Raw genomic sequence first — 23,572 nt, forward strand, 5'->3', positions numbered from 1 at the left:
ACAGTTCAAATCCTCCAGATGATCTGTTGGAGAAGGAGGGACAATCTCTTCCTGTACTAGTCAGATCCGATTTGACGGTACACACTACTACTACTACTATTACTAGAATTAATGCTTAAAAATAAAATGGATAGAAAATAATTTCATTCTAGAAGTACTATGTTGTTGCTGTTGTGTACCACAGAGTCGGAACCAACCCTTAGCCGACCCTCCAGTGGGTTTTCAGAGGCACCTAATCACATGGGAAGAGACTGTCCATCAGTCTCCTTAGAGCAGCTGCTGGTTTCAAACTACATTGCCTTTGGGCTGGCAGTGCAGATCCTTACCACTAAGCCACCAGAGCTCACAGTATAAATTAGTTGGAAGAAAAAGAAACCTTATCCAATTAATCAAGACATTTCTGGTAACAATTTACTTTTCATGTGTAATGATAATTTAACAAAATTTACCCTCAGTGGTATACTACCAGTAATTATAATGATAAAAATCCAACATAAAAATTTAACAAAAAGGATTTATGTTCTTGCCACAAAGAACTAGGATGCTGTGCTTAAGTATTGTTGATTCCAGCTTGCAGGTCTTTTTTCTGGATGAGCTGCTGGGTGAGTTCCAACTGCCAACCTTTTGTTTATCAACCAAGCCATTAAATATGGCCCCATGAGGGCTCCTTAAAGAACTAGAAAAGGGATTCCTCAAAACCTCAAACTCACTGTCTGTGGAGTAGGAATCCCCTCCAGCGGGTTTTCAAGGGTATAAATTGGGAGTTTACCCATCTTATTCTTGCAGAGTGTCTGGGAGATTCCAAGCATGAGAGACGTGCCACTTTTAGGTTAGCAGCTCACCACCACCAGAGCTCTCTTTCAGGGATTCATGATGCTGTTTTTACAGAATCTCTAGCACCTCTGTTTTGAAAAAGCTCCAGTGTTGATTGGTTTTATAATATTAACAACAACAACAACAACAGTTATGTTGTTATGTGGAGAGTGAACAAATTCCTATGTAATCCTCTAGCTGATTTTCAGAGGCAGTAAAGCACAAGGGAGAAAATGATCCATCGTTCTCCTCAGGAACAGCTGGTAGATTTGAACTGCTGGCCTTTGGATTGGCAGCACAGTGCCTTAATACTAGGCCAATATAGCTCTCTGTGGGGACTCAGTAGAATAAATTTCTCAAGGAGAGCTGAAAATGAAATATATCTATGTGTTTGAGGAAAACAGTACTTTTTCTTTAAGCAAAACAAGTTAAAAGGTTTATTAAGGTAATAAGGCCGAAGCATAGGTAATGAAATGTAGACCATGCAAAAGAGTTAAAGTAAAAAAGAAATAAGAGGCGAAAGGGGTAAAGGATCCCTGGAAAAGAGAGGAGTAAACCCCAACCTTACTGCAAGCTATCAGTAGAAAAGGAGGGAAAAGAGCTAGAACTTTTTTTATCATGTACTTAAACATTTTATTGTGATGAAAACAAACATAATACCATCTCAGCAACTTCTACGTGTACAAACATTGATTATAATACATTCTTCAAGTTGTGAAAACATTCTTTCTCAAATCGGTCTATCACCATTATCATAATCTTAACGCCTCAAGGCATAAGATTGTATCTTTTAACTGGATGACATTAAAACACTTTGATGTTTACTTTTTCATTGGATGTATGTAAAAGTGATCAACAAACAAATGACAGTATTGTAACATTCCAGAAATGGTCATTTGTGTTACTATTTAAAGATTTACTTTAAAATGCGAACTTAAAAATGTTTCAGAGGAGAAACGTCTGTCCCTTGCCTACTCCACTCCAGTCACGCTAACTTCTTGTTCTTCTGACAAGCCAACAATTCCTGCATACTACATAAAATCTTCAAAGTCATTGTTTTCAAAATAAAAACACCCTTTGTGAAGAGACCTATTGCCAGTGTTGTTAGGGCATCAGACATCCAACTTTTTCCTGGAACACTAAGTGTGATGCTCGAGATGATACTAGTTGCAGTGCTGTCTCCTAAAATGTCATTAGAATCAGCTATCTCTACTTCCTGATTTAGGCCTGGGGCGTGGCCTTGGCACCTCTGTTTTGAAAAAGATGGTTGGTTTTATGATCTGCAGCAATGCTTGAATTATCTCAAGAAGCTGCAAATTGCTTCTTGAGAAAATGAAAAGATGTTCTCCCTCACCATTTTTGTTCAAACAATTTCTGGTAGGTCTCAGTTTAAAAAACAAACCCCTAAAAACACCAATAGCCTCGGTTCAAGGCTCAACCGCCCTGTAAGTTAAGATACAGAGATCCAGGAGACCTGCACCCTCCACTTCACACCAAGTAAGACGTCTGCTCGCGCCGTAGGTGAGGTTTCTGTAGAGCTGCACCGCCTACTGAGAACGACGCCAGCCCAGGGCACACTTGCTTTAGCCAGAATCGGCCCTGACCTCATCTCCAAGCATTACTGCTGCATCTGAACTTATTTTCATAGCGGGTGAAGGCTGTCCAGTGCAGACGGCCTCTAGCTTTAAAAGCTCATCAGTTGCACTGCCAACGAAAGCAGCCTGCCCTTGCCGTGGGGAGGGGCTAGAGGAACACTACTGCGCCCGCGCACCCAGCGCCCGCCTCTCTCCACAGGACGTGGTTGCGTACGTGCGCGCGTTGAGCCCGCCCTCCTTCAGCTGCGCGACGCGAGGGTGGGGGCGCCGCGTGCGCGCGCGCTCTCGTTCGCTTGCTCGCCTGCTTCTTTCTCGGCGGCCGCTCTCGCTGCGGTTGGGGCTGGGGGCGGCGGCAGCGGCGCGGGCGGCGGGCGGCGCGGGGCGGTCCGGCGGGTTCAAAGAGGAAAACATGGCGGAAAACAAAGGCGGCGGTGAGGCTGAGAGCGGCGGTGGGGGCAGCAGCAGCGCGCCGGTAACTGCCGGGGCTGCCGGGCCCGCGGCGTTGGAGGCGGAGCCGCCTCTCGCCGCGGTGCTGGTGGAGGAGGAGGAGGAGGAAGGCGGCAAGGCCGGCGCGGAGAGCGGCGCGGCTGGGCCCGACGACGGGGGGGTGGCCGCGGCCTCCTCGGGCTCAGCCTCGGCTTCTTCAGCTCCTGCGGCCACAGGGGGAGCCGGGGCTCCCGGGGGGGCGGTATCGACGCCAGCCCCAGCTCCAGCGTCGGCTCCCGCCCCGGGTCCCTCGGCTGGGCCGCCGCCTGCACCGCCAGCCTCGCTCCTGGACACCTGCGCCGTGTGTCAGCAGAGCTTGCAGAGCCGGCGTGAGGCGGAGCCCAAGCTGCTGCCCTGTCTTCACTCCTTCTGCCTGCGCTGCTTGCCGGAGCCTGAACGCCAGCTCAGTGTGCCCATCCCGGGGGTCAGCAACGGCGATATCCAGCAAGGTGAGCGGAGAGGCCCTGCCCGAGGTCTGGGCCGCTGGACGTTTATGAAGCCAAAGAGGATCTGGGGACCCTAGGTGCTCCGGCCCGGGGGGTCCTCCGACCCGCGCGACCCTCAGTGGTCCAAGAGGTGAAAGATAAGGCCCCCGAGGTTTCCCCGAGAAGCTGGACCGCGAGAGATGCGGAGGGAGTGCGGGGAGGGGTGCTGGCTGCGAGGGCCTGGGGGGAGGGGACGCGGCTGCGGGGAGCTTGGCGATGTGCGGACCAGGCGGGGAAGGCGTGCACTCAGACTGAGCTCTGGTTCGAGGGCAAGTGAACTCGGACTGTGAGAGAGGAGAGGAGGTTGGGGTGGGAGGGTCCCGAGAGGGGCTGGGAGGGGGTAGCCTTTCCGAGGCCGCTTGGCCTGTTACAGTTCGGGAAAAGAGGGACTAGGGTTAAAGAGTCAGGCAGAAAGAAGGGCAGTGGAGAAGTTTGGGACAGAAAGAAGGCGTCTGGCAGAAAGTAATTTTGGAATGACATTGACAAGAAGGAATAGGGTTATTGAAAAAATGAAATAAATAGTACTAGTTGGTACTAGTGAAATGGCAGCTTGTTATTAGGGTTTTAAGTGGACATAGTAATGGATATCTAAGGCACCAGAAAGTTTGAGAGTGAAATATTTTAAGGTTTTTAAGGTGAAAGAGAAAAGAACTTTGAAGGAAATTCGAAGTTAGAGCGGGGCATGATTTTGTTACAGTGCATTGTACATTAATGATCCCTAGGCGTTTCAGGGACTGTGCTAGGATTGAAAAACATACTCAGTAAAGAGCTCACGTTAGTTTTGTGTGCCTGTTGGAGTCGATGGGTAGCTGGCCGACCCTTCAGCGGGTTTTTCAGAGGCTGTAAATCACAAGGGAGGAGATTACCTATCTTTTTACCCACAAAGCAGCTGGTGGATTAGAACTGCAAGCCGTTGAGTTGTTATCACAGCCTCTTACCACTAAGCCACCAGAGCTCCCTGAAGAGCTCATAGGTGGTCTAATGAAGAAAACAAAACTGTAACAAAAGCATTTCCACCATAGATGTACAGAATCACAATCTAAATTTTTAACAAGATCTCCAAATGATTCTTATGTATAAGAATCACCTGGAAATCTTGTTTAAATACATATCTAGGGTGGAAATGCAAATTCTTAGCACTGGTCACACTGGACTGAATCGATTCTAAACTCTCTATCAAGCACATCATTGTTGCTGCAGTGAGAAATGTGTTTCTCCATGTGTTTGCTCCACAGGGTTTTCTTGGCTGTAACATTTTAGAAATTGACATTTATTTCATATATAGTTTGTAAGTCAGGGAAACATTTCAACTGTTAATGTGCTGTCAAGTTCATTCCGACTTGTTGATTGCCAGTGAGTCCACTGTGACTACAAATCTGAATCTCACCATCTTCATCATCATTGATACTTGAATCTGTTGATACGGTCACTATTTCAGTCCATTTTGTAAGTGGTATAGTGACCCCTTTTTAGAGAAGGTAGAGAGAGTTACCCTCATAGTGTTTCCTAGTCAGTATTGCTTCCTAGGGTGGCATGGTGGAGTAAGTACTGGGCTGCAGACTGAAAGATCAGTGGTTCAGATTCACCAGCTACTTTTTAGGAGAAAGATGAGGCAGTCTGCTTCCATAAAGATTTACAGTCATGGAAACCTCATGGAGCAGTTAGTCTCTGTCCTGTAGGGTGGCTGTGAGTCAGAATCTATAGCATATAGAGTTTTGGGTTAATCTTTATAGCAGAATGCAGAATTTTTACTTGCTTATGTTATTAACAAGGAGCTCTGGTGATGTAGTCTGTCAAGATGGAGTTGTTTTGCTACTGTAAAGGAAGTGCTTCTCTGTAGGTTCGAAAGATGGTCATTCTTAGCCCCTGTGATTTACAGTCTCAGAAAATCCCATTGGAGGGTTAGCTATGAGTTAATTCCAAGTCCCTGATGATGAGATTGTTTTAATTTTTGAGTGTTATTAATGATACTGTTAGATTATTCCTGCTCTTTATTGGATCACCATTCTTTGAAGTGATCTATAGATAAGGATCTCTTGCAGTTGGTTGGCCAGGTACCTGTCGTCTTGAGGTTTTTTGCACAGTGTTTCTGGTGTTGGATCTGTTTGTTGAAACCTCTTTATTGGTGTTCTGTCAATTCCAGGAGCTTTGTTTTTGCCAGTGCCTTTTGTGCAGTTTGTTCTTTTTTTCTACAGTAACATTTGTTGGTGTTGATGAGATGCTGCCTCTTGAGATGGTTGACTGTCATCCAGTTCCTTTTGGTACAGTGAATCTGTGGATACTTTTGATCTTTATGCTTCCTGGGTGTGGCATTTTTGTGGCCCTTTTTTTGGTCATAGTTCATCATCATAACTAGAAGCTTGAATTTCTTTAATTCCTTCAGATTGATAAATGTTGCTCATGTTTTTAATTTTTGGGTTTTCTCCAGATTTATACATGTTCCTTATACTATATTGTCTTTTCAAGCTGCTCTTTTAAATCTTATGTTCAACTCTTCAGTGCCATTATTTGCTGTTTGCATTAGCCATTCCACATTGAGGACTAAATTTCAGTCTCTTCTGACATCCATACTTGTCTTTTTTTCTTTTCTGTCTTTTTAGTGCTCTTTTACTTCATGTATAATGAATGTCCTTTGTATTATCTTCCAGTCCACTTTTTGGTCATTAATTTGCAGTTTTAATTTTATTATGGTTTTGGTGAAAGTTGACAGCAAATATTTCCTCAATGTAATAATAGCACTTAACCCTGTTCCAGTTTGTACCTGGGCTCTGTTACCATTTATCCTTTCTTACGTATTCTTATGTACTTGTTTTTGGGGTCGATGTTGCCTTTTTGGCTCTAATCTTTTTATGCCATTGTTTTGGAACTGACTCATGACTAGTAAGTTTTCAGAGTTTGTAAATCACATTGGGGGGGGTGTGTCTCCATTTTTCTCCTGTAGAACACTTGCTGGATTTGAACTAAGTACCTTTTGGTTGGCAGCACAACTCCTTACGGCTAGGCCCCAGAGCTCCTTGATGGTAATCTTTATGCAAACAGATCACCACATGTTGCTTCTGGGGTGGGTTCCAGCATGTGAGTTTCACCCACTAATATTTCAGTTAGTAAATTAGCCATATTGACTTGCTGAGTGGAAATCCTCTCATAGCTGACTTTGCAATGGGTTTTCAGAGGCTGCAAACTGCATGAGAGGACATTACCCATATTTCTCATTTGGAGCCACTTGGTGAGTTTGAACCACCATAGAGGCATCACCTTTGGGTTAGCAGCACAATACTACAGATTATGTGGCAAGAACTAACTCTATAGTATATTTTTATTACCTTGCCATGGGCTTCTCAGTTGCTTGTTATACATCAGGTAACTGGACAGTGAATAAGAATGACAGAAAAAGCAGCAGCAATGTCTTTGGGTTGTGATGCTGGAGAAGATTATTGAACACGCCATGGACTGCCAAGAGAATAGTAAACAGGTCTGTGCTGGAGAGGGTGAAACCAGGCTGCTCCTCAGAGGCAAGGATTTTGAAGCTCTATCTGGCATATTTTGGGCATGTTGACAGGGACCAGTCCTTGGAGAAGGACATCATGTTTCGAACGCTAGAGGGTTTGTGCAGAAGATGATGAACCTGGGTAGATGGATTGACACAGTGCCTATAGCAGTGGGGATCAGGTGTGTTGAAGATGGTGAAATTGGATAGGGCAAGATTCAGAGTCAATATTAATAAGGTTGCTGTGAGTCATAGTTGACTTGATGGCACATAACAGCTAGAATCTGTGGACAGTAGACTCTTGACTCACATAATTCGGGTTGTGATTTACTGTAAATTTATGAAAAAGCCTTAAAATGTCAAAGCTTTAGGGTTTCAGAATTACAAGTAGAGAGTTATGGATTTGTAAAAAAAAAACAAAGGGATTGACATGAATTCAGTTTGTAGTATGGAATAGAGTTCTATGTACCACCAGATAAAAGGTTCAGATTTATATTCCAGAACAAGAATTTAGGATAATGTTTAAGGTGGTAAGCAAAGCAAGACTGGAAGTTAGGAGAAGGTGGGCAGTAATCTAGGTAAGAAGTTAGCATTGGGAAGGGATTGTAAAGGACTCATCCCTGAACTCAATCCTGTTGATACTTAGCAATTACAGCTTACTTGGCTTCCCAGTGAATTCTTTTGGCACCAGCAGTCAGGAAGTGAAAAGGCGAATTACACTGGGAAAATCTACCTGGGACCTCTCCAGAGTACTGAGAAGCAGTGATGTCAGTTTTGAGACTTAAGGTGCATCTGATCCAGGCCATGGTCTTCACAGTTACTTTCTATGTGTCAGAGCTAGACAATGACTAAGGATGACAGAAGAACAATTGATACCCTTGAGTTGTGGTGGTGAGGAAAAGTCTTGAACATACCATGGACTGCCAAGAAAACAAGTAGGTCTGTCTTGGAGAGGGGGAAACCAAGTTTCTCCTTGGAGGATAGAATTTTGAAGCTCACATGCTTTGGGCACATGGCCAGGAGTGACTAGTCTCTGGAGAAGGACATCATACTTGGAAGGGTGGATGGATAGCACAGGAGAGGAAGACTAAGGATGAGGTGGTTTGGTACAGTAACTGGAGTAATAGAGGTAAGTGTGTTTGAGTCAGTGAGACTGACTTAGAATAGGGCAGGCTTCAGAGCTGTTGTACATAGGGTTGCTGCTAGTCGCTGGTGACTTGTCAGCACATAACACCAGCAACCACCCTCTATCAGGTTCAGAGACAGTTAATCTTTATGCAAAGAGACTCTCATTTTTTTCTTGCAGAGTTATTGGTGGATTTGAACTGCTGAGTTTTTGGTTATCAGCGTAGCATGTGATGTATCAGGTCATCACTGCTTTTTTTTTTTTTTTAAATCCCTGCATCTTTTAAAGGACTATTACTAGGTGTTTAAGAAGAAAGCATTTTAGTATAAAAAACAGGTATAGGCTTTGTGAGATATATTTTGGTTAGTCAGCATACTTTGGTTCCTTTTGCTACTTCCTACTTATGACTTGGTCATTATTATTTTTTTTCTCATATATAAAACAGGTACTAAAATACCTAATAATGTTATTGAGAAAAAGGAAATGAAATGAAAGAAAATGTGTAAAGTGAATAGTACTTAATGCCTTTGAGTCAGTTTTAATGTATATTGACCTAATCGGACAGAGTAGAACTTTACAAGATAGTCATTTTTATGGAATCCTGGTATTTTGTATATTATGTATTGGACTGCTAATTGAATGAGTGACAGTTTGAATATGCTTTTCAAGAGCAGGGTGAGGCAGTGCTCTTGTTAAGAGGCAGCCTGCTTCTGTTAAGATTTTTATAGTCTTGGAAATGGTGGAAGGTCACACACAGTAAGTTGCAGCTAACTTAATGGCAATGGGTATTTTTTGTTCTTTTAATGTTTACACAAATCAAAATACAATGTCTTTTTCCTACCGAGCCACTGATGGAGTGCTAAAGCACTCACTGTGCCACTTGGTTTCCTTTAAGTGACTATTACATGGTAGTTACTAATGAAATGACAGCTAGTTTATTATTACTAAGGAATTGTGCTCCCAACCCAAAGGCATACGGTTCAGATCCACCAGCTGCTATGAGAAAGATGTGAAATCTCTTCCTGTGCGATGTATAGCCTTTGAAAATCTGCTGGGGCATCAAGTATGAATTGCTACTGACTAGACAGTACTTAACAACAGCGATTTTAAATGACCATAGGAATGGAGGTAGAGGGACATTGAGGTTTCTTTGAGGGAGACAGACTGTATCTAGGTATTTAATTTGGTAGGTAGCAGTGATGTTATACAAATGACGAATTTGGTCTCAGAAGCAAGTATATATGTGTATGTAGTCAGAGGGGTTATTTTAATTTTGGATATTTTGAGTTTTAACTAATTTTTAAAATTTAAATTTATTAATTTCAGTAAAAATTTAGAGACTTTGGATTTCCATTCATTCATTTTTGCACTTTTCTCTCCTCCTAACCCTCCCCCTAGTACACTACCCTCTTGGAAAAGTAAAAGAAAAATTCTTTCATTGTTTTACAAACCCTCCCCCAGGTCCACTCCACCATGTAGCCTTCGCTCTAGACTCCTGTCATGACAAAAATACCTAATCACATATCCCTTTTAAACAGTTTTCTCCCTTATCTGTTTCAATGCAATATACTTTATTGAACCCATCTTTCTCAGTCCTTCCCCAACCCCAAGGTCTGTCCTGTTTTACAACAGCGGCACTATGCGGTATTTGTCCTTTTGTGACTGAGATACTTCACTCAGCATAATGCCCTCCAGGGTCACCCATTTTGAATAATATTGCATGAGTTCCTTGTTTTTCAATGCAGCATAGTATTCCATCGTGTGAATATACCACAGCTTCTCTATCCATTCATTTGTTGATGGGTACTTAGGTTGTTTCCAACTCCTTGCCATTGTGAACAAAGCCGCAATAAACATGGGTGTGCATATATCTGCTTGGATGTCAGTTATGGTCTCTCTGGGGTATATTCCCAGTAGTGGAATTGCTGGATCAGGTGGTATCTCTATTTGCAACTTTTGGAGAAAGCGCCATGCCGCCTTCCACAGGGGTTGCACCATTTTACACTTCCACCAACAGTGAATAAGGGTTCCAGTCTCTCCACAACCTTGCCAGCATTTGTTGCTTGCTGTTCTGTTAAATTTTGCTATTCTGACTGCGGTGAGATGATATCTCATAGTTGTTTTAAGAATTTTAACTATTTTTTGAGGCATGATGTAAAGATGCTAGATTAAAAGTAAAGTTTGGTTAATAGAGAAGATGCTGACTGATAGTATCAGGTAGGTAACTGTTAGAAACCCGATAGATGCCTGTTCATGGCTCAGGAGTATAATAAGGTACATGAAGTTCAGTGTTTTTGTGCAGACTTATGTTAGGTGAGATTTAATGGAACACACAATAAAAATTTGGTTTGATATAATTGATAGACTAAGGTTATGACGTTAACTCCCAGAAATTTAGGCAGCAGGAGGAATAATGTCAGTTCTCTGCTCATCTCTCCAAGTTTTGAAGTAGGGGAAATAAGTTATTAGCTCTTGTTAAGTTGGCCACTACTTACAGTAACCTGATACCCAACTGTAGCTCACATGTGCTATGCTCTTCATGGATTGTGGATCCACCTTCTGTGATGGATGGAGTTTGGTTGATTTTTGGAAGTAGATTTCCTTTCTAGTCCATCTTAATCTGGAAACTTCCACTGTGATAGGGTAGTATTCATTGCATGAAAGTGCATTGGTGGGTATCTGTCCTAGTTCTTCTGTATTGTAAACTAGAATGAGTCACCCTAATCCCTATAGGAGAAATCAAGCAGAAATGACAAAATACTGTATTAAGGTAATAGTGCTTTTTAATCACTAACTGTAACACATTGAGTTTGGGTCACCATGTTTTTAGAAAAGGAGTCTAGAAACTGGAAGACTCATCAACAACTTGCGTTATGCAGATACATAACCTTGCTTGCTGAAACTGAGGAGGACCTGAAGCACTTGCTGCAGAAGGTCATCGTCAAATAAACAAAGATTCTCACCATTGTGCTGATTGGCAGCATCATGATTGATGGTGAAGAGATTGAGATTGTAAACAGCTTCAGTTTGCTTAGCTCCACAATTAACACCCTTGGTATCAGCAGCCAGAAAATCAAAGACAAATTGCAAGTGGGAAAGTCTGCTGTAAGGGAATTCTCTAGAATACTGAATAGCTATGATATCAGAGTAGAGACAGGTGCACCTGAATCAGGCCATGAACTTCACAATTATGCTGTATGCATCAGAAAGCTGGACAGTGACTAAGGATGATAGAAGAATTATTGATGCCTTCGAATTGTGGTGCTGGAGAAGAGTATTGAATATACTATGCTAGGAGAACAAACAGATTTATCTTGGAGAAGGTGAAAACAGGTTGCTCCTTGGAGGAAAGTATTCTGAAGCTCCGTCTGACATACTTTGGGCATGTTGCAAGGAGAGACCAGTCTTTGGAGAGGGACATCATGCTTGGGAGGGTGGAAGGGACAGTGCAAGAGAGGAAGACCCTGGATGAAATGGATTGACTCAATGACTGGGCTAATGGGGGTAGGTGTGTCAAGAGACAAGAATAGTGGCACAGAACATAACAGGGTTCAGAGCTGTCGTCCATAGGTTTGCTATTAAGTCCCAAGTGATCCTAAGTGACTTGATAGCAAATAACAACAGCAACATACCTGTTTATACCTTTTGATTTGAATTTTAACAAAATGAGCATAGTATCTTGGAAATGATGTATTTATATCTTTACAAAACCCTGTAGTTTAATGCATCACAGTTCTGCTACTAAAATTTTACTTAAGAGGAAGTTTGTGATGCTGGTATCCCTTACAACATGCTTAACAGTTCTTCACTTAAACACAATGAAATAGGATAAAATAGTGGATGTGAAAATACATGACCAGTATTAGGTGTTACCATTTTGTTCTGGTTTATTTTTTAAACTTGAGTGAAAGTTTAAATTGTGTTTTAATAAGTACACATTTATTTTTATAACATTAATTACAACATCTCATCAAACCTATAAATGCTGGGTGTTCTTGACTAACTTTTGATGTAGGCTCTGGTTTAGAAAGATGCAACTGCTTTTATTTACCATCTTTTTTCAAGTGAGTCTGTGGCATAAAACCAAACACATTGCTGTCAAGTTGACTTCCTCTCATGGTGACTGATATAATAGAGTTTTTGTAGTTGTAACCTTTATGGAAGCTTATCATCAAGCCTCTCTTTTCTTGGTGCTTTCAGGTGGATCTGAACTGCCTAACCTTTAGGCTTGGTGAAAATGTTTGCACCATCCTCGTGCCTGTAGCTTGTGAGGAGCACATTATCCTCATTCCTAATGGAGTATTTTTATTCTTCTTTTTAAAATATTTTTAATGAACATTTACATAGGTTTTGGATTTCCATTCATTCATTGCTGCACTTCTCTCCCCGCCCAGCCCTCCCCCCCTAGTTCGCAGTATTTTTATTCTTAATACATCAAACTTGCATGTTCTTGCTGTTTCTTTTCTCAAAGTGTGAATTCTTGCACCAAGCAGCTTTAGCATCATTTTGCTAAAAATGTAAATTTTCAGGCTCCATTTCAGACCTCTGTCCAGGAGTCTTTTATTTTAAATTAATTTTTTTTTTTTAGAAACCAGAAGTCTTTTTTACAAATGTTCCAGTTGATTCTGATGCACGTTTAATTTTGAGTCATTGTAGTCTAACCCAAAAGCCCAGCTGCCCTGGAGGTTCGAATCCTGCAGGAACTCTGGGACATTCTTCTCCCATGCCATATACAGCCTCAGAAAGCCAACAGAGTGTCAGCTGTAGAAGACTTCTGTTAGAAGGAAACAAATTGTGTCTCAGAAATCTGTGTTGTGAATCCTAGTCTCTGCTTTGTGTTTAAAATCTCTTTGGGAGTGTATTGATTTTGTGATGGTAGTGGACAGGATTAGTGTAGGATGTGTTTTAAATCAATCTCTTGAGATAATACAAGATTAAGCAAGTGAGCAAGAGAAGCAGGAATTGGAGAGCATAGATGTCACACTACATGAAAATCATAGATGGAACTGCAGACTAGAAATGACTTAGAGTGACATAAAAAGTGTTCTAGAGCCAGTGCCTGAATGTGGATTTGTAGCCTCCCAAATTCAGAGATGGTGGTCTGATCAGTACGGAGTTGGCACAGCTGAGTCAAAGTCTATCAATTTGAAATCATCAGCTACTCTGTGGGATAAAAATAGGCAATCTCCTGTACAGTTAGTTTTCTGTTGTAGGTATGTGCCATTGAGTAGCCTACCCTATGTACAACAGCCCTAAAACCTGCCCTCTCCCATACCAATCTCATTTTCTCTAACACATCTACCTCCATTATCACAGTCACTGAGTCAATCCATCTCATCCAGGGTCTTCCTCTCTTGGACTGTCCCTTCCACCCTCCCAAGCATGATGTCCCTCTTCAAGGACTGGTCTCTCCTTGCAACATGCTCAGAGTATGTCAGACGGAGCTTCAGAATCCTTGCCTCCAAGGAGCAGCCTCGTTTTACACTCTCTAGGAAAAGCCTGTTTGATCTCTTAGCAGCCCATGGTATATTAAATACTCTTGTCTAGCACCCAGCTCAAAGCCATCAATTCTTCCATCGTCCCTAGTCATTTGTCCAGCTCTCTGATGCATAGCAAGTGATTGCTAAGACCATGGCCTGTATCAGGAGCACCTTAGTCTCCAGACTGACATCGTTCCTCTTCAATACTTTGGAGCTCTCTCTGAGAGTTGACTTTTCCAATGCAGTTCATCTTTTAATTTCCTGGCTGGTGCCACGAGTGTTGATTGTGGAGCCAAGCACACTAAAGCTGTTAACATTCTCAGTCTCTTCAACATCAGTCATGATGCTGCCAGTTGGCCCAGTGGTGAGAATCTTTGTTTTCTTGATACTGAGCTTCAATCCATATCGCTCATACAGTCCTTGCCCTTCTGCAGCAAGTGCTTCAAGTCCTTCTCAGTTTCAGCAAGCAGAGTTGTGTCATCTGCATAATGCAGATTGTTGATGAGTCTTCCTCTAATCCTCATGCCACATTTCTTCTCATAGAGCCCAGCCTCTTGGATAATCTGTTCTGCATCTATATTGAAAAGTTATGGAGATAGGACACATCCTTAGTGCATACCCTCCCCAATTTTAAACCATGCAGTGTTTTCTTGCTCTTTTCTGACGACTGCCTCCTGGCCCAAATGAAAGTTTAATGAAAGTTTCACATAAGTGTGATCAAGTGTTTTAGGATTCCTATTCTTCACAACAGTTTGCTTTGATCCACACAATCAAATGCCTTTGCATAGTCAACGAAACACAAATAGACATTCCTCTGGTACTCCCTGTTTCAGCCAAGATCCATCTAACATTAGCTACCCTAGTCCCATGGCCTCTTCTAAACCCTGCCTGCACTTCTGACAGTTCTCTGTTAATGTGCTGTTCCAGTCATGCTTGGATAATAGTCAGCAGAATCTTGATTGCATGTGTTACTAATGATATTGTTCAATAATTTCCACACACTAGTTTATAGCCTCTGAAAACCCAGTGGATGATCTATGATTCAATGATAGTGAAGTAAACTGAGAAAATAAATTAATTTGTTAAAGCTGCCTGTTTGTGGTGTTTTTGTTATAAGAGTACTTGATAGCTAAGACAGCTTTTCAGTTTAAAATTTAATCACATCAGCAAAGACCTTCCCTGACTACCTATGTAGTTGGCTGCCTGGGTGACTTTATGTCACGTTTTCCCCCTCCATAGCATGCTAAAATTCAGAATTTTTACTTGTATTTCATTCTTCCCACTAGACCATTATAGAGTGAATGTTCAGTAAGTAGCTTTTGAATAAATGAGTCGCCTGTTGTTAGGTGCTCACAATTTGGATCTAATTCATAGTGACCTTGTTTTTGACAAGGAGAAATACTGCCCAATTCTCCCCTGTAGAGCTTAATAAAGTGCTTAAGTTGGAGGTTTCTTCAGAAGCGGATTCAGTTGATTTGGTTTTAACTCTAGAAATTAATTTTTTACGTACCTCAGGTGATTGTGATGCGGATGGTTCTTATTGCACTTAGAGAAAAATGGATTTATATATTTTAAAAAGAAATAATTTATTATTGAAATATTTGGGAAATCAAGATAGATAAACTATTGTTGAATCTATATAGTTTTAAAAAGTAGTTCTGCAGCTTTAAAAATTTTTAATGTAGGGAATGCTGTTTCAGTTTGAGACAGAATAGCTATCAGTTGTAATATGAATAAACATACAATGTATCACTAAATACACACATTTGTATTGTGCATCTGAACAAAGTCATGACGTGTTGAAGGAAGAGGTTAACATTTACAGTTGGTCAAACCTAAGACTACGTGGTGATGTGTATGAAGAATTGAGTCTTGATGAACTTGTATTAATGTCTCTTCCTGTTGGGAAGTGAATTTCTGTATGTGGCTTTTTGCTCTTAATTTTTAGAAAAATAATAAATTTCCCCTAAGTAATTGATGACCCTTAAGGATTGACTACTTTATTCTGATAATTGGCAAGGAACCCCTCCTTGGTAATTAATAAGCCTTTATTATAATTAACAAGGAGTCCCCACTGGTAATAACAAGTCCTCTCGTAATTAACGAGACCCATCCTTGTAGTTCTTGGCATATAGAAAGATGGAGCTCTAGAGCAGAGCTCTCCTGGTCAAGAGGCGAACTGCCTTGAAAGAGGTGTTTACTGTAGAGCTTGTCTAGAGCTGCCTTGGTTGAAGAAAGGAGTGCAGTGATGTGTTATAGGGAATCTTTTGATCACTAGTGTGCCTCTTCCTGACTTTCTCTTGCGTGGAATCCTGTTATTCCTTAATTCTGAGTTGTATTGTTACTCCTGAATTGTATGGTGTTAATCCTAGAGTTGTTTCTTTTACCCTGTTACTACACAACTGTAGATATTAACTGTGACAGTTGTGAGACTGTAGCAAATTTTTGACCCAACAAGAAAAGTGAGATGAGCTGCATGTGTCAGAGATAATAGTTTAGTAAAAATACACATATACTGTGCCTCCTTGAAACCAGCTTTGTGCTGATTCTTGTTCAGGAAGTTGGTGGTGGGTTGGTTATTTATATATTTATTCACACACACACACACACATACATACACACACACACACACACACCCCCCTCTTAATTAACTTTGTAACATAAGTGGCCTTTCCGGGTATTCTGCTGTATAAAGAGGTTTCTTGTAAAATTCTGTAATTCTTTGATCCTACATGCTAATATGTTATATCTACATAAATTTAATCTCTTGGTTTAAACATCCTGGGGATGTGTGTGATGACAGCATTGAGAAGGGAGATTGATTTCTCAAATTTATCGTGAAAATGTAAAGTGTTAAGAAGGCCTCTGGGTGTGGTGTGAAGAGCACCTTTACACAGAGGTGCTGTTTATCACAAAACCTGGTGGGCTGCTCTGGGGAGGCTTCTTTTTGGGTCCTGGGAAGTTCCTTTCCTTGGGGTATAGACTGTGTAGCAGTTTTAGTGTCTCTTTGGGGACTTTGTATTCACTGCTGTCTCTCATCAGTTCTCCGGTGATGTAGTGCATTATGTGTTATTAACTGCCTTTAATACCTTATTTGACAGAAACAAGTTTTGAGTTTCTGAACAATAGATTACCACATCATAGTAAAAGTGTATGGGGGGCAAAATAGCAGAAACACTTTTAACCATTTTAAGCCTTGGTTTGCTGCTGATTGTTGTGTGCCACAGAGTTGATTCTGATACACAGTGACCCTCTAGGATAGAGTAAAATGACCTGACAGGGAGCTCTGATGGCCTACTGGTAAGATGCTGCGCTTCTAACCGAAGGCACATGGTTCATATTCACCATCTATTTCTCTGGGAGAAAGATGGACCATCTCCTGTATGATTTACTGCCTCTGAAAATTCTCTGGAGGATCAGCTGTGAGTCCATAACAACCTTCTTTGGAATAGATTACTACCTTTTGATTAGACGCTCAGTGCTTAATGATTGCTGTGTCCTGACAGTTCCATGTGGTTGGTTAAAGCACACAGAATGAAGAGTCAGACTACCTGAACTAATTTATGATCTTTGATTTTACTAATCCTGAAATAATCAGGGGTGAATTACTTAACATCTATCTCCCTTATGTGTTGAGTCAGAACTGACTCATAGCTGACCCTCCAGTGGGTTTTCCAAGGTTGCATGGAAGGAGATTGCCAATCTTTTCTCCATGGAGCAGCGGGTGGATTTGAACCAAGTGCCTTTGATTTGGCAGAGCAACTCCTTACCATTGGGCTAACAGAGCTCCTCTTAAAATCTCTTTGAATTATGAACAGAAATTAGTACTTAACTCAATAGATTTCTTGATTCAGGAAAGTTATACATCAGAGTTGTATCCTTTTTCCAAAATGATTCAGTTTGTATGCTGAGCAAATAATTCAAGAAGTTGGACTGTTGGAAGAACAATGTGACTTGAAAATCTGAGGAGGACTCATGAACAGTCTGAATTATGTAGATGATACCTTTTTTGCAGAAAGTCAAGGAAATTTGAAACTTTAACTTGAAGAAAATAAAAGATGACAACCTCCAATATGGGCTGCACATCAACATCAAGAAAACAAAGATCTCCCCCACTGAACCAGTAGGCAAGCAACATCATTATAAATGAAGAAAGATTGAAGTTGTCAATAATTTCACTTTTACTTGAATTTATAATCAACACCCATGGTAGCAGCAGTCAAAAGAAATAAAAAGATGTATTGCACTAAGAAAATCTGTCACAGACCTCACTCAAGTGCTAAAGAACAAGGATATCAGTTTGAAGACTAAGGTGCAGCTGATCCAAGTCATGGTATTTTCATTTGTTATCTATGCATTTAAATGAAGATTATAGAAGAAATATATATTTGTTTTATCTATCTATCTATCTATCTATCTATCTATCTATCTATCGTTTAACAAATGATCCTTTATGGAAGTATTTTCATTCATCTGTAGTTCCTTAGCTAGCTGGGCATTCCATCCATGTTGATGTCTTCCAAGATGTCATGAGGGTAGGGTGGCAGCCATCAACATTGCAGCCCACAGATTGGGCAGTTCCCAGGATCTCTTTAATAGTTCCAGAGAGTTCTCTGGCTAAAGACTGATGTCGCATCTGCTGGGCAATGCTAACAGTCTCATCAAAAGTGATATATTTCCGCCTACAACCAGGAGAAGATAAAATAGATGAATGGGACCTTCTAAGAATCAAATCCCTATGCACATCCAAAAACTTCTCCAGCAGAGTAAAAAGGGAAGCCACTGACTGGGAAAAAGTATTTGGTAATGACATATCAGATAAGGGACTTATATCCAGAATTTATAAAATACTTGAGCACCACAACAAGACAAAGGTAAATAATCCAATAGAAAAATGGGCACAGGATATGAACAGGTACTTCACCGAAGACGACGTTCAGATGGCTACCAAGCACATGAAGAAATGTTCAAAATCCCTAGCTCTAAGAGAGATGCAAATCAAAACAACTATGAGATATCATCTCACCCCAGTCAGAATAGCAAAATTTAACAGAGCAGCAAGTAACAAATGCTGGAGAGGTTGTGGAGAAACTGGAACTCTTATTCACTGTTGGTGGAAATGTAAAATAGTGCAACCACTATGGAAGGCAGTATGGCGCTTTCTCAAAAAGTTGCAAATAGAGATACCATCTGATCCAGCAATTCCACTACTGGGAATATACCCCAGAGAGACCATAACTGACATCCAAGCAGATATATGTACACCCATGTTTATTGTGGCTTTGTTCACAATAGCAAGGAGTAGGAAACAACCTAATCAACAAACAAATGGATAGAGAAGCTGTGGCATATTAACACAACGGAATACTATGCTGCATTGAAAAACAAGGAACTGATGCCATATTATTCAAAATGGGTGACCCTGGAGGACATTATGCTGAGTGAAGTATCTCAGTCACAAAAGGACAAATACTGCATAGTGCCACTGTTGTAAAACAGAACTGACCTCGGGGTTGTCGGGAGACTGAGAAAGATGGGTTCAGTAATGTATATTGCATTGAAACAGATGAGGGAGAAAACTGTTTAAAAGGGATATGTGTTTAGGTATTTTTGTCATGACAGGAGTCCAGAGCGAAGGCTGCATAGCGGACTGGACCTGGGGGGAGCGATTGTAAAACAATGAAACAATTTTTCATTTACTTTTCCAAGGAGGGTAGTGTTCTGAAAGGGAGGGATGGGAGGGGAGAAATGTGCAGCAATGAATGAATGGAAATCCAAAGTCTCTATAAATTTTCATTGAAATTAATAATTTAAAAAAAGTAAAAAAAAGTGATATTTCCACTGTGCTTGATATTTTTCTGCCTCTTTCTGTCCCTGGGTGGTTCCTTTAGGGCTTTGATGGTCAGGGCAGAGGCAGAAGGCACCATTTCAGTCTGGGCCTGTCCGTTCTGAATGGTCAGTTTGACTGTAATCCATAGTCCCTTCCAATCACTGGTGGCTTTGGCAATGTCATCACTGGCCAGTTTTTGGAGACAGACCCAGAGGGCTGATTCTGGGGGCCAGAGCGGACGTGGCACCAACTTCCCCACCGGTAAACCTCAGGTACACGACTTTAATATCGTTGGGGTTGAACTTGGGTGACATGGCGGAGGTGGCTGATGGCGGATGAACCCAGATGCGGAAGGGCTGAAGTGATTACAGAATTATTGATGGCTTTGAATTGTGTTGGAGAAGAGTATTAGATTAACAAACATCCAATTTATAGATAATTCCTGTTGTTATGTTCCATCTAGTTGCCTACTTGACCTTTAACCAGGACTTTGAACCAGTTCTGTCAAGGCAGACAAAATGAAATAGACCCCAGTTGTTACAGTTTCAAGGAGTATCCAACCTTTTTTAACTTCAAGGAAGAAGAATCCCTGTCAATACCAACAGCAGTCCCACGTTGATTCCTAAAAGGTCAAAACCATTCTCCAAACCTTTTACCAGTTCTGACAACAGCCATTCCTACGGCACTCATTACTTCTTGCTGGGTTTAATAATTTGTTGGAGTGGCCATACAAAACTCACAATAGTAATTATTATTACTTTTAAATAAACTTTTTATTTTCTACTGGTATACTTAAAAAGTTTGTATACATTGTTTTTCACAAACACTCATTATTGTGGAAGTTATAAGAGAAGTAGCAGCTTATAACTCAGGATCAGCAGTGACTCCATTTTTAATGTCAAGACATCTACTTCTCAGCTGCATTGAAAGACAAACCTCTCCAGCACTGACCTCATGGCCTTGGCCTCTGCCCTGCTCAAGCAAAGGTTACAAAACTCTTGTTGGTTTTATTAGGTGTAGTTGCATCAACTCTAACTCATTTGATCCTGTGAACAACAGATCATAACCTTGCCTTAACCTGTGCTGTCTTTGCCATGTTATTATCTCTGCCATGCTCTAGCCCATTGTTACAGTCACCATGTCAGTCTATCTTATTAAGGTTCCTCCTCTTTAGCTCATACTCTACGTTCAAGAAGTAGTACATACTGAAGGTTGTATTTGATCTTCAGTAAGGGCTTCTTCGCTTTCTGCAATTAAGGTGTGCCATTGATCGACAGATTGTTGATGAGTTTTCCTTCAATTCTGATGCTATATTCTTAGTATAGTCCAGCTTCTTGAAATGATTTCCCCCTGAATACAGATTGAATAGATACGGAGAAAGGCTACAACCCTGACACAACACCTTTCTTGATTTTAAACTGTTTCCTTGTTGTGTTTTGACTGTTCTGGTTCTGTGTATAGAGTTTTCACGAGCCCATTTAAGTGTTCTGGAACTCTCTGATTCTTCTCACTGTTAGTCATACTTATGAGCCACACGGTTGTCTTTGGATAGTCACTGAGATAGCTCTTTTTTAACTCTGCCATTTTTTTTTTAATTTTTATTTTATTTTATTATTTTTGTGTGCGTGTACCGTCAGATCAGATCTGACTGGTACAGGAGGAGATTGTCCCTCCTTACCCGGCAGAGCATCTGGTGGATTCGAACCGTTCGCCTCTGGGATTGTAGTTGTAGCTCCTTGCTACTAGGCCACCAGAGCTCCCCTTAACTCTGCCATTTTTAAGTGGCAGTGACACCCTACTCTGGCATAAGCTTTGACCTGAGGGCACTAGCTCTCTGACAAATGCAGAAAACACCCATTCTGCCAGTACACCTCCTGCTGCAAAGGCCCTCAGCGTTCTTGCTCTGGCTTGAGAAGGTCTCTTGGTTCTCCACATCTGCTTACATGGTTTTCTACCAGCTATTCAAGTGTAAAAGCTCTGTGTCTTTTGGATGGAGGAAATTTCAGTGCATAAATCTCAGGTCCAAAAAGATTGCACTATACTCCTTGGCCTTTCTCTCTTGATGGTGGTGATCTCTCTTCTCTGACTCTGATGGTTCTTTTTAAGCTTGATGGGGTAGCAAAATGGACCAGTCCCCCATGTTAGTGTTCTACACATCTTATGTGGTATCATGTAATGTAATTTGCTTATTAGCAAGCTGTCCAGTCTTAGTGAACCACAAACTACTCAGATTTATATAATCCTGACAGAGTGACTACAGCTTTGGGTTCAAGGGTGTCAGAGGATAAGGGGATAAGGATTGCGCAGGATAGGACGGGGTTAAGATCTGTTGTTCATAGGCTTGGTCTGAGTCATGGCACCCCCCCCCCCCCCCAATGTAGTGAGAATTGCAAAGGCTTCAGTTTAGAATATCAACATCAAGCAATTCACTGCACTGCACAACCTAACATTAAACCTTTTGTATTGCCAGGGCTCTTTAACGTACTCTGCTCACAATAATTTAGTCATCATTTTCATTTGTTGCATGTGCAGCTTTTGAATTATTGAAAAGGCTTTCTGAAAAAAAAAGAAAAAAAAAGAAAAGGCTTTCTGAGCCTTTGCCCTACCATAGGGCTAAATAAGAACTCTATACCTTATTTACTTACTTGGTCTGACTTACCTGTAAGTTCTTAAAACGATAGTTAGAAAGGGATCTTGTTTGTAACCTGTATATCTATTATTATAATTATGATCATGCAATATTTGTTTCTCTGTAATTGGTTCACGTAAAATAATGTTCTCCATATTCATCTACATTATAAAATGGTTTCAGAGCCTGTCATTACTCTTTATGGTTATGTAGTATTCTGTTGTAGGTATGTGCCACGTTTTGTTTATTCACTCATTCACCCATTTATAGGTATTTAGAATGCTTCTGATTTTTTGCTGTTGTGGCTAATGCAGCGGTGAGCATAGGTGTGCATATATATATCTGTCCTTGTCTCCTCTTGGAGCTTTAAAAGAAATACTTAGGTTTGGGATTACAGGATCATAAGACATTGCTAACCTTTTGAGGAATTGTCATATTGTTTGTAACATCCCATGAGCAGTGGATAAAAATTCCAGTATTTTCACAATTCTTGCCAGTATTTTTTTAAAAGTGTACTTTTTTAAAATCAGTCCCATTTCATGCAGGAATGAGAGGGAAACGTACTGTTTCTGATTTACCTCTCTTTAAGACATGATGGCCAATGCCAGTCAGTCTCAACTTGAGAATGCCAAGAATTCCATCTTAAGATATTTCACTTAATTTTTGACAGCTTCTGCTTTTCCTAGATTCATACTGCTATATTCCACATTCCAGTTATAAATGGGTGTTTGCAGCTATTCCTTCACATATTTCAGTGTCTTCCAATCTGAGGGCTCTGCCTCCAGTGCTACATCTAATATTCTTAGAGTTTTCTAAAGCCTGTTGTTTGCAGTGTGGATGGCCAGTCCTGCTTCTTAGTCTTTCGTAAATCTGGAGGCTCCATTGATAGCTGTCCACCATAGGTGTTCCTGCTGAAATTTGAAATACTGGTGGTATAGCTTCCAGTATCACAGCAACCTGCAAGTCACTTGAGTGCAGCAGACTGACACATAAGTGCTGTACTCACAAGTATAAGTGATATATATACCTAAGTTTTAAAATAAGCAGCAACATGCAGATCACTCTCCCACTACAACAAATTGACAACAAAGTGTTGTACCTTAAAGAGCAAATCATAAACATGAACAGATGTACAGATATCTTGGTCTAGGTGTTACAGACTCCTTTGTCATGGCACAGGTCCGATGCCAGGATGGCTGATAAAATTCCTAATATCGTATGCTTTTATTCCTATCATACTGTAATAACAGGACATAAAATATTTATTATGATGTTTAGGATAGGGTTCAGATCCATTGTTCGTAGGAATGCTGTGGATCATTGTGGACTTGACTACATATAACAAAAAGCCTGGTGGTGTAGTGGGTCATGTGTCAGGCTGCTAATTGAAAGGTCACCCATTCAAATCTATTACTTGCTTTATGGGGAAAAGATGGGCAGTCTTTTATTAAGACATATGGCCCTGAAAATCTGATGTTGGGTCCGTTAGAGTTGGAATCTACTTGACAACAGTGAATAAATCATGTTTTCAGTCACCTTTGCAGTTACTTGTTATGCGTCAGAGAGCTGGACAATGACCAGGGAGGATAGAAGGAGAATTGATGCTTTTGAGCTTTGGTGTTGGAGAAGAGTGCTGAGGGT

General features: G+C 41.0%; 1 protein-coding gene across 2 annotated transcripts in view; it reads left to right on the forward strand.

Annotated features, from left to right (window-relative positions):
- The first annotated feature begins 2,742 nt into the window (after positions 1-2,742).
- Positions 2,743-23,572, forward strand: part of TRIM33 (tripartite motif containing 33) — a 155,350-nt gene continuing 134,520 nt past the window's right edge. For both annotated transcript variants that reach the window (XM_006895690.1, XM_006895691.1), the window contains exon 1: positions 2,743-3,343. In XM_006895690.1, the coding sequence (XP_006895752.1) occupies positions 2,818-3,343 (526 nt within the window). In that variant the 5' untranslated portion in view covers positions 2,743-2,817. The remainder of the gene's footprint in view (positions 3,344-23,572) is intronic.

The sequence above is a fragment of the Elephantulus edwardii genome, unplaced genomic scaffold (assembly GCF_000299155.1).
Source record: "Elephantulus edwardii isolate Elephantulus edwardi_28Jun2011 unplaced genomic scaffold, EleEdw1.0 scaffold00174, whole genome shotgun sequence".
Classification (NCBI taxonomy): Eukaryota; Metazoa; Chordata; class Mammalia; order Macroscelidea; family Macroscelididae; genus Elephantulus; species Elephantulus edwardii.